Here is a 12091-nt window from a genome sequence, read left to right as displayed (position 1 = left end):
AACAGAATTTAAAAGGGAGCCTGGTTTTGGTGCCCTAACTCCACCATTTATGGGCTATATTACTTTCATGTCATCAAATCACTCTGAGCAACAGTTTCTTCATCTGTGATATGAATTTCCCAGGATAGTCGGGGGATGAAATGTGATAACAATACACAAATATTTTGTTAATATGAATTGTTACACAGTTGTAAACCACTGTAATAATCACTTATTGCAGATATGAGTTCTAGAAAGAGATAAAGGATTTGTTCAAGGCTGCAAAGCTAGTTAATCACAGGCCAGGACTAGAATCAAGATCCTCTGACTCTTAGTAAAGCCACATTGCCCTCTTGGTTTAGCAAGAATTTGATTTTGAACCCTGCACATAAGGCAGCACTATTGTTTGCATACCTTGATCAAATAATACCTTCCAAGTGAAATACCTTGGTTTTCTGAGGTGCTGGCCAAAGAGGGATAAATTGGAGAGCAAGGTATTGACTGTCCCAAGATACTGGCCAGTTAATGTGGCTTTACTTCTGAGTAGCTGCATAAACCGTTGCTTTCCCATATGCCCCTTGAATAGTTGAACCACAGAAATATTCAAGGTCTGATTAAACTCTACTAAACACTGCTCATCTTTATTGACTCATTCAAGCAAAGCATACTTGCATGATTACTTGAAAGCTTTTCTGTATTATATATCTCCTATTTAACGTTCTCATATTTTTTTCTGGACCTTAGTGTCATGTATTACTAATATACTGAGTTTGTAATTTGTTCTCATTTATCAGAACCCTGTATCTTACCTCAAGAAGATAGTATTTACTTTGAAAGCCAGATCTAATTTACTAGTTACAATCACATGCACTTTGAATACTAGGGATGATTTTATTCATGAAGGAACTGGTTTAACTCACATTATAATCTATGGTCTGGTAATAGCATCATACTTTAAGTAGAGATTTATTTTATTACTCTGATTTGTTTAACTCCTTTTTACTAATGCAGCGCTTACAGATGCAGCCAGTCAACAAACGGGTGACCCTTGAGCAGCTGCTAATAATTGTTAATGTAATTTAAAATTGCTCCCTTGTGCTAAAAATTTGGGGAAACCATTTTAAAAAGAGGTAGATGGACGAATATATGTTGTGTTGTTACAGTATCTCATTGATGGACTAACAATATCTGCAGAGCTACACTATTATCTGCTAGCAGAAGTATTTTCTCCCAGTAAATGGCCATCTAAACTACTGATAGCGGTAATCAGGAAGTTAATGGAAAGCCTTTTTTAAATGGTTAAGAGGAACATTATTATTACTTGTATTTTTCTGTCCAGACAGAGAACATTTTAAAAGATATTGGAGAAATAATAAGAATGAACAGCACTGCCTTCTACCAGCTGGAAACATTTTTCAGGTGGTTTATTTAATGTTCAGGTAACAGAGTGCCCTTTGTAAGTTATTGTGGTTCTCGGTTATGTGGGTGCTAAATTCAAACAGAAAGTTGGCCAAAATTAAATATAAATGAAATATAAATATATATGAAAATAATTAACTTCAGTTACATGATTTTATTATGAGTAACACTTATGACATCATCAGGTCAGGCAGAATTTGAAAAATATGACTTGAAGTCATCTCTAGTAAATATTTATTTTCTGAGTTATCTGAGGATGCCAGGAATATGAGAATACACTTTCTATAGCTCACAAAATTGGAAATCTCTTCTGTATATTGACTAGAAATGTGCCACCATATGACTATCCACTGGTCCTATCAATACCATACAGAATATAATTTTCATTTTTCTTATTTAATTTTCTGTCACATTCATCAGTATTTTCACTAGAAGAAATAAAACCTATTTTAAATTTCTTTCATTCACTCAGCCCTAACCAGATGTCCCAGATTAAGTCATAGGGTCCCAATTTTGTGAGTTTTAAAGATAAAGTTAGGTATAACTGTATTAAGAAGGATTATAAAGTGTCTTCTGCTTTGAATCAGAACGTAATGAAACAAATTTCCCCCCAGTCCTATAATCCATGTGAGTTTTAATACACATGTGGATCTAGTGTTATCCAAAAGCCTACCCAAGCTGATAACCCATAATAATATTTGTTCAGATGCTGAAGAAGAAAAGCCTTAAGTATGTGAGACCTGTGTAGAAATACATCTATTCACCCAAGAAGAATCTAAGAAAAAAAATCCTAAAGGTAGCTTGTCACCAAGTTACATTGTCTTAATGTAACTTCTGCAATTGCACATGATGTAAAAACAGAATGAGTAGCTGAAAAATTCATTGTGGAACATGCGAGAAAATATAACACTAAACATTTCAAGAATAAATTGGCACTCGCGCTCTTGAAGTCATTAGGCTCTCTAGGAGAGAAATAGGTTTGGTGATGACCATGTCATCTCTGTTCTGCAGATAACATATTATACATAGAAAACTCTGAAGACTCCACACAAAAAAACTTAGAACTTATAAACTATTTCAGTAAAGTTGCAGGATCAAAAAACCCAATGCACAAAAATCAGTTGTGCTTCTATAAAACAACAAAGAGCTATTGGAAAGAGAAATTAAGAAAATAATCCCACTTACGAGAGCTTCGAAAAGAATAAAATACTTAGGAATAAATTTAACCAAAAAAGTGAAGGATCTATTCACTGAAAACTATAAGACATGATGAAAGAAAGCGAAGAGAACACTTAATAAATAGAAGCATAATCCATGTTTATGGATTGGAAGAGTTAATATTGTTAAAATGTCCATACTTACCTATCCAAAATGATCTACAGATTCAATGAAATCCCTATCAAAATTCCAATGACATTTTTCACAGAAATAGAGCAAACAATCCTAAATTTAGTGTGGAACCACAAAAGACCCTAAATAGCCAAAGCAATCTTGAGAAGAACAAAGCTGGAGGCATCATATGCTCTGATTTCAAACTATATTACAAAGCTATAGTAATTGAAACAGTATGGTATTTGGCATACAAACAGACGCATAGATCAATGGAACAGAATAGAGAGCCCCAAAATTAATATATATATAGTCGACTAATTTATGACAGAAGAGGCAAGAATATACTATTGGGTAAGAACCGTCTCCTCAATAAATAGTGGTGGGATATTTTGGACAGCTACATGCAAAAGAATGAAACTGAACCACCATCTTATACCATACATAAAAATTAACTCAAAATGGATTAAAGACTTGAACACAGACCTGAAATCATAAAACTCCTAGAAGAAAACATAAGTGGTAAAGCTCCTTGACATCAGTCTTGGCAACAATTTTTTTATTTTTTATTTGACACTGAAAGCAAAGGCAACAAAAAACAAAAACAAGTAGGACTACATCACATTAAAAAGCTTTTGCACAGCAGAAGAATCTCAACAAAATGATAAAGCAACCTATGAAGTAGGGGATAAAATTGCAACCCATATATGCAGTAAGGGGTTAATATTCAAAATATACAAGGAACTCCTGCAACTCAATAGCCAAAAAAAAATTTAAGAGCAAAAGACCTCAATAGACATATTTCTAAAGAAGAAATGCAAATGACCGACAGGTATATGACAAGGTGTCAATATCACTAATCATCAGAGAAAGGCAAATCAAAACCACAGTGAGTTATTTTTATCAAAAATACAAAAGATAACACACTGGCAAGGATGTGGAGAAATGGGAACCATTGTGCAATGTTGATGGGAATGTAAATTGGTATAGCCACTATGCAAAACACTATGGAGGTTTCTCAAAATTAAAAATAGAGCTACCATGTGATCCAGCAATTCCACTTCTGGGTATATATTCAAAGGAAGCAAAATCTCAGATATCTATACTTTTGTAAAAAAAAAAAAAGAAAGAAAGAAAGAAATTATAATTTTATAAAATTATATTTTATTTATACTATATAACTATATAGTTATGCTATATAGTATAGTTATATAGTATTTTAACACCATTCATACTATATAAACTATTCATTTTGTAAACAATAGCACATCAGCTAGCGTTTTTCACAGTAGCCAAGGTATGGAAACTAAGTGTCTGTCAGTAGATGAGTGGACAAAGAAAATGAGGTATGTATATATAATACTGTTCAGCTCCCAAAAAGTCAAGCTCATAGAAACTGATTGTAGAAAAGTTGTTGCCTGGATCTGGGAGAATAGACCAAATTGAGAGAGGTTGGTCAAAGGTTATGAGCAAGGTCTGAGGATCTAATGTATAACATGGCAACTGTAGGTGTTAACACTATTGTATAATTGAAATTATACAATTATACAATATATGTATACATTGTGAAAAGATTCGCCCCAGTCAAGTTAATTAACACATCCATTACCTTTTTTTTTTTTTTTTAAGAGAACTTATGTGTGGTAATGGATGTGTTAATTAACTTGACTGGGGGGAATCTTTTCACAATGTATATACATATATTAAATCACATTTTACACTTTAAATTTTTTACAATTTTACTTGTCAAGTATACCTTTTCAAAAAAGTAAATTGGCACTCATGTAATTGAAGTCATCTAAATCTATGGGAGAGAAATAGATTTGCTGATGACCATGCTCACTGGAAGATGACTTTACTGAAGTGGCACGCTATTGTACTCAGCAACACCCTGGCCAGTGAGCTTTATATTAGGCCATGTACATTTAAAAGGCTAGAAATAGTGCAAAGTATATTCTCTGATTCCAATAGAACAAAATTAGAAATCAGTAGCCAGAATGAAATTGGGAAAAATCAACAAATATGTGGAAATTACTCCCAAATAACCAATGAGTCAAAGAAGAAATCACAGGGAATCAAAATTCTTAAAGATGAATGAAAATGAAGACATAAAACTTAGGCAGTGAAGCTAAGAGAAATTTATAGCTATAAATTTCTTTATTAAGAAGAAAGGCAGGCATTTCGGTCAAGATGGGAGAGTAGGTAAATGCTATGGCTCTCCTCCCACTACCACATCATCATTTCAGCTTAGCTACAGAAGTAAACTACTTCAGTGAGAATCACTGAAGTCTCACTAAACAGAAGTCCTGTAACTAAGGACATACAGAAAAAGCCACCTCGAGACTGGTAGAAGGGGCGGAGATGCAGAACAGGCTGGTCCCACACCTATGTGTGGCAGTTAAAAATCGAGAGGGATGTCCCAGCTGCAGCAATCTCCCCCGAGGAGCAAGGGGTCCCAGCTCCACACCAAGCTCCCCATCCCAGAGTTCTAGTGCCAGGAAGAGAAGTCCCCACAAATTCCGGCTGTGTGGGGATTGTTGCTGAGATAGAGGGCTGCTAGAGTCACAGGCATTCCTCTTAAAGGACCCACACACATCCTTACTTGTCGACAGACTCACTCGCTCTGAGCTCCAGCGCTGGAACAGCAGCTTGGAAGGTGCCAAGGACATACGGGGAAGAACTGAATTGTCTGGCTTCAGGGCAAGGGGTGAAGGGGCAGCTTTATCCAGACAGAAGTGCTGGCAAAAGCCATTGTTCCTTTATTGGGCCCTCCTCCCGCCCAGCCTACACACGCAGGTAGGAGCCATATGAGTCTCCATCAACCTGGCTAACAGGTTGGTGATTCAGCCCACCCAAGCCACTTCCAGTGGCTTTTCTGTACAAATGGCCTATCTTGGCTCATGCTGTGAACTTTCCTAAAATCTCTCAAACGTTCGCAAACCCCAGACAAGCATCATCTGGCCTTGACATGACCCATAACTCTTGCTAAGCAGCTCTAAGCCTGGTACTAGTGACAGCCGCTCTTGGTTCACAGCTCCATCTCTCCCAGACACCCCCAAGCCCGGCACAAGTACCAACCATCTGCAGATTACTTTGTAGCTCATATCAAGTGGCCTCAGGCAGGACACAGGCAGCGGCTAACCTTGGCCTGCACCAGAGCCCCTCCCAAGGGGCCTAGAACCAATACACTCAGTGGCCATCTTCAGACCACACCAGAGCACTACTCAACCACCTCCACAAACGACACCAGATACCACTTCAAAACCCACTAGGCTGGCTAGAATCAAAAAGTTGAGTGATAGTAAGTGTTAGCAAAAGTCTAGAGAAATCAGAAGCCTCATACTCTGCTCCTGTGAATGTAAAGTGCTGCAGCCATCTTGGAAAACTGTATGACGGTTCCACAAAAATTTAAACATAGAGTTACCATATAACTTAACAATTTTATTCCCAGATATATACCCAACATAAATGAAAACATATGCCCACGCAAATGTTTATAGCACTGTTAATTATAATAGCCAAAGATGGAGATAACACAAAATGTTATCTACTGATGGATAAACAAAATGTGGTAATCCATACATTGGAATATTATTCAACAGTAAAAAAGAAGTGCTGATGTGCACTTTTTTCATTCATTCAATCCAACTTGAATGAAGCCGGAAAACATCACCCTAAGTGAAAGAAGCCAACCACAAAAATCCACATGATTCCATTCATATGAAAGCCCAGAACATGGGATTCTATAGAGACAGGCAAATTAGTTGTGGAGGTGAGGAGTGAGGTGGGGAAGATGGGGGGTGGTAGCTGAAGCATGCAGTGTTTCTTTTTGAAGTGATGAAAATGTCCTAAAATTGGCTATGGTGATGGTTACACATATTTGAATATATTAATAACCATTGACTTGTACACTTTAATTCACCTAGTAAAGTGTACAATTCAATGGTTATTAATAATATTAACCATTGGTATGGTATGGTATGTGAATTACATCTCAAGCTGTTAATGAAATGAGAGAAATCTGTGTAGTACTCTAATCTCTAAAATATTTTGTTTTTTAAAAAAGAAGATGCAGATGCAGGGGGAAAAGAATTGTTCCATATCCTGTATGTGGTGTTGGTTACGTGCATCTATAATTTTGTTAAAATTCATAGAACTGTAAGGAGAAAATTTTATTATATGATAATATAAAATCTTTAAAAATGTAGCAGAAATTGAGGAGAGAGGGATTAACCGTCACCAGAGGTAGTAGTCCTGTGGTGAACATCAGGGATGCCTTCAAGGACAGGAAGCCACATTCGAGAGTATTTGGAAGGATGGTTTGGCTCGGACAGATATTTAAAGAGAGGTTTGCTAAAGAAAGGAAGATCATTTCAGACAACGTCGACAATGGCCTAAAGTACAGGATAGGGAATCTATGACTGGCCAGGGAGCATTAATTGTTTAGGACCGGCTGAAAGGAAGCATACGTACAGGAAAGGCTCTTCAGATTATGAATTTCCTTGATGTCAGGTTCAGAATTGAATGCTTTATGATATAGTCAGTGATGACCCATCAAAGGTTTTTGATCAGAACTCTGCCTTAGGCATACTATTCTACAAGAACTATAAATAAGTTGGGGACCAGTTAGAAGGCAGATATAGTAGTTCAGTCAGGTGAGCATGAAGGACTGATGTGGGCGTTGGGGGTCTAAAAGAGAAGGGAACAGGTAGGACTGATATTGTGAAGAACATAGTAGCTGGGTGGGGAGGGAGAGAAAAGTTCAAAAATTGACTCAGGTTTGGAGCCTAAGTGACTGGGGTAACAGTACTGTTAAGGAAGGAAAGAAAAGCAGAGAAGTTGATGAGTTTAGTCTGGGATTTGTTTAGTTTGTGGCGCTAGGAGACCTCTATATAAGATTAGTGGTAGTTCGAAGGAAGCCATGTAGTATAGCGGAAAGAGCACTTGGCCTATTTCTTCATTTATGAAATAAGAGATTTGGATTTAAAAGGTAGAATTTATGTGATTCAGAGCAAAGGTTTTGGAGACCCACTTGCCTGGGTTCAGTTACTAGCCTGTTATTATTCTTTCTGGGCCTCAGATTCTGTAAAATGGGGATAATCATTATATACCTACCTAATATGGCTTCTGTGAGGAATATGCACACACATGCACACCTTATTTAGAACAATGCCTGGTACACAGTAAGCTTGTTGTTCTATAGGTGGAGTCCTTTCAGCTCCCATGATCTATTGTGTTAGATGGTCAATTCCTGTCAGCCTGGCATTCCAAGGTAGAGGTCAGGATCAGAGATGCACGTTAATCCTTTTTTCCCTAAGGTATTATTGAACAGGTGGCACGAGATACCAAAGGAGAAAACGGAAAGAACGTATGATCGGCAAGGACGGAAGGTTGCGGAACATTGGGGAGCAAGAGGCAGGAGCACGTAGGAGGGGCCAGTGAAGAATCATTCAGAGAAAGAGGGGACACCAGGAGACACTGTCATAAAAGCCAAGCGGAAGAGAAACGGCTCAAAGGAAGATCGTGTTTAGAGACCACTTAAGCTAAGTTCGAAGGTTTATGGGACATATCTGATGGACAGGGAGACGTTCAAGATGAAAGCAAAGAAGATTGATTGCTGGAGGGTTCAGGAGGAAAGATGATTCCTTTCTTTGAACTGAGATAACCCAAGGGACAGCTACGTGATGATATGGTCACATTTTGAGTTGGGCGGTTGGACGTCAGGGACGTGCATGCTGGACAACTTCAGTTTTCCTTCCACGAAATAGGAAGCAAGGTCATCGGGGGATAGAGGATGGTAGGGAATAAAATTGAAGCATGTTTCTAAGCAGCTTTAAATATTTCCTCTAACTCTGCCCTTTGTGTGAATAGAAAATAAATGATCCATGTCAATTAGAATAGGTAATGTTTACTGAGCCTTTAATATCTGCCAGGTATCTTGCTAAGTGCTTAAATCCCTAACAGGAAAATTGTATTAGTATTATCCATGTATTACAGAAATTAATGCATGAGACAGAGAAAGGAATTGGAAACTTCTCAAGGCTACTCCCCGAATAAAAGGTGGGACCAGGGTTGAATACACAACTGCCTAACTCAGAGTTCTTCACAATCATACTTTTCTAAGGTTTTACCCTCAGGTTTCATTAAAGCAGTGAAATATTGGTTCAAGAATATACATGAATGAATGGGATAGGATATAAAGTTTGGAAAAATAGACCATTTATACAACTGAAAATAATTTTAATCAAGTCAACATTTTTTAATTAATGGAAAAAGGATGACTTGTTTAATAAATGCATAGGGACAATTATCTATTTTTTAAGCTTTTAACTCATTTTAACCCCATATTTTAATATATACATAATAGAAATCAGAACAGTGGTTGTTTATGGCGGGATAAAGTTTGACTTAGGGGCACGAGGGAATTTTCTAAGGTAATAGTGATGTTCTATAATTTGAATGTTGGTTACACGGGTTTTGGGGGATTTTTGGTGGGTTTTTTTAGTCAAAACATTGAATTATACATTTAAAATCTGTACCTTCCGCTCTGTAAATTTTCTGTTTTTTAGAAGGGAAATCCAGATGTAGATCTCCGAGATGTTGTTAAATGAAAAAAATAGCAAGCTGTAGAATGAGAGGCACAATATGATACCATTTATATAGAGACAAAATATAATAATTGCCACCAAACAAAATCATCTGTGTGCATCCACACTCTTGTATGTCAGTGTGTCATGGTTCTCAGGTCCAGCCACCCCATTCCGCCAGTAAATAAATTCCTCCTCTAGGGTCACTCTCACATGCTCTTAGGGTTTCTTTCGAAGATGCAAAGACTTTTATATTATTAAAACATCATTAGCATAAGCGTAAATTTCTCCATTGTTCATAGTACTCATTGGTATACTATTCCCCAGTGAAGAAAGATGTTCTCTTTCAGGAAATTGTAACTAAAAAAACATGACCTGTTTGTATAGTGATTTTGGCACTAGTGTATTTTAAGAGGCGGCCTGGTATTGTGGAACTGTCGTTGAATTTTAGAAGTAGGGGACCTGAGTTCTGGTTCCGACTCTGCCGCTGATTAAATGACTTGCTCCAGACTATCCACATGATCTCTCCAAGCTTCGGTTTCCTTGTTGCTTCAATAAATGGGTTGGGCTGATGACCTAGGGTCCTTCCAGGCCTAAGATTCACTCAACCCTGTTCATTCACACAAAACTTATATAAAATAGGTCACTTGACCTACAGTAGGTATGTGGAAAGTAAGGTTTCTCTGCTTTTATATTTTGAAACAGGTGACAACCAAAGCCAAGCAACTGAAGGATTCTGTTGCCTGCTCCCCAGGTAAGTTAGCACCCACTGCCCGCATCAATCTAAAGCAGTGTCTTCAAAACAAATCTCTTTTTATTTATAACAACTCTTTAAATACAGTGGTATAATAGTTTTACCAAGTCAAATTACGGGCACCAACGAGCCAATCCAACCCTGTACAGTAGGTGCTAAGATGTATTTAATAAGTTTAAAGAACTATAAAAACCTGTTCTTCTCTAGTATTGGGGAGTGGGGGCTGCAAGGGGAAGCCAATGTTTGCATCACACAGCGTTGTCCTTCAGAATAGACAACAGGCAGCTCTCCTAAAAATCTATATTTCTCCAATTCTTTCCTCTGAGACTACCTGGAATTTTGTTAGCTTCTCCATTCTTGGAACTGGGAAGTGAGAAAATGCCTCCCACACCTTCTAACTCAAGCAGGGAGCAGACCCCACAAGTGTCGGTGGTCCCCTGCAGGAGGGAGCCGGGCCTGGCCCGACAGACAGACACGTTTTAGTTATGCTAACGGAATCAGTACCGCTGGGCTGGCCTTACCTAAAAAGGCGCAGGTTATTCCTTCTCAAACCTTTGCATTCTTGGGTCACAGCCCGACTCTGTAGCCTGCTGCTCCTCAGAGCGGTAGGAAGGCGCAGGCTTGGGGTCAGGCAGAACTGGGGTCCGGCCCCACCCCACCCGATGCTCTCTGAGACTGTAAATTAGGATAGTGACACCTCTCCTCCTAGAACAGTGTGAAAATTAAGTGAAATAACGTATGCAGAGTGCCTCGCACGCCGTCTACGTGTGGGAGGCAGCTGCTGTCGCTCCTGTCGCCTGGCTTGACCTTGCCCCTTCCCCTTGCGCACAGGAATGGTCAGACTGTCCGAACTCAGATCGACAGCCCCGCATCCCAGGCCCGTCAGGACCGTCATGGCCTTGCCGGACGACATCATCACCCAGCGAGCAGGTGCTGAGCGGGCCATGGACGCCAATGAAGGGGAGGACAGCGACGGGCAGGAGGGCGAGGAGCGGGGGGCCACGGCCCCCGAAAGCGGCCCGCGGCGGCGGCGGCCAGCCAGGCTGCCGGAGCCCGAGGAGAAGCTCCGCGGAAGGAGGCAGAAGGACTTCGATAACTCAGAACAAAACACGTCCAGCGACGAGGAGAGCCAGAGGAGAGAGAGAGGCCACACCGCGGAGGAGCCATGGACTCAGACTCAGCAGAAACTTCTGGAACTGGCATTACAGCAGTACCCAAAAGGATCCTCTGACCGCTGGGACAAAATAGCCAAATGTGTCCCGTCTAAGAGCAAGGTGGGTGAGGCGGGGACCGGAGCCCCACGGAAGTGGCCGCAGCTGGCTCTGCCTAATCGTTCCCTCCTCTTACCCATGACCTTCTGTCTGCACCTGTCCACACGGCCTCTCGTTTGCCGGTCGGGTCCCCTGACAGCACGAGGAGCCCAGGCAGGCGCCTGGGCAGTGCGCGCTCACCAGGTCGGGGGGCGAAGCCGCGTCATGGTTCAGCCCGGGGAGCTTTTCCCAGAGAAAACTGCTCACGTAGATCATAAATTTCACCCTCAGTTCCCTGCCAGCCACTGCAGCATTCGCTCTGCTCTGGCGGCAGTTTGAGAGAAGCTGGGGGGTGGCTGGGCGGTGCCCTCGTCACCGTGAGGGCAGTGGAGCAGCAGCAGGTCACCCGCCACCGTGCAGGCCCCTTCCAACTAGAGTGAGGAGGTGGAGTCTCAAAATCACAAGCCCCTCCAGCTCTGTAGCTGTGACGAGCATTTAACCAAGGGACACGTGGGGCTGTTGCCACGATCACCAGCTCTGCAGCGTGACTCACTCTGGCCCCAGCGGTAGCACCCAGTTGACCAGAGGCCCAGGAGGCATATTATGTGTGGGGTCATTGTGCCCTCCGTAGCCTTGACTGTTTGTAACAGGCTTTTCTCCCCGTTTTCAGCTCTCAGTATCTGCTTGAATACACCTGCAGATAGTCCTCAAATAACAGCTCAGGCGGGAAGACGGGTGTCCCTGGGCCTTCTGCTGGGCCCGCGCGGGGCTGT

At 40.5% G+C, this 12091-nt stretch overlaps 1 protein-coding gene across 1 annotated transcript in view; it reads left to right on the top strand.

Moving 5' to 3' along the window:
* Positions 1 to 12091, top strand: part of DNAJC1 (DnaJ heat shock protein family (Hsp40) member C1) — a 205241-nt gene that overhangs the window by 190909 nt on the left and 2241 nt on the right. Inside the window, exons 10-11 of the mRNA XM_011364405.2 lie at positions 10020 to 10068; positions 10900 to 11342. Coding sequence (XP_011362707.1) covers positions 10020 to 10068; positions 10900 to 11342 — 492 coding nt within the window. The remainder of the gene's footprint in view (positions 1 to 10019; positions 10069 to 10899; positions 11343 to 12091) is intronic.

Source organism: Pteropus vampyrus, unplaced genomic scaffold (assembly GCF_000151845.1).
Source record: "Pteropus vampyrus isolate Shadow unplaced genomic scaffold, Pvam_2.0 Scaffold96, whole genome shotgun sequence".
In the NCBI taxonomy this organism is placed as follows: domain Eukaryota; kingdom Metazoa; phylum Chordata; class Mammalia; order Chiroptera; family Pteropodidae; genus Pteropus; species Pteropus vampyrus.
This window is presented reverse-complemented; position numbering and strand designations above follow the sequence as displayed.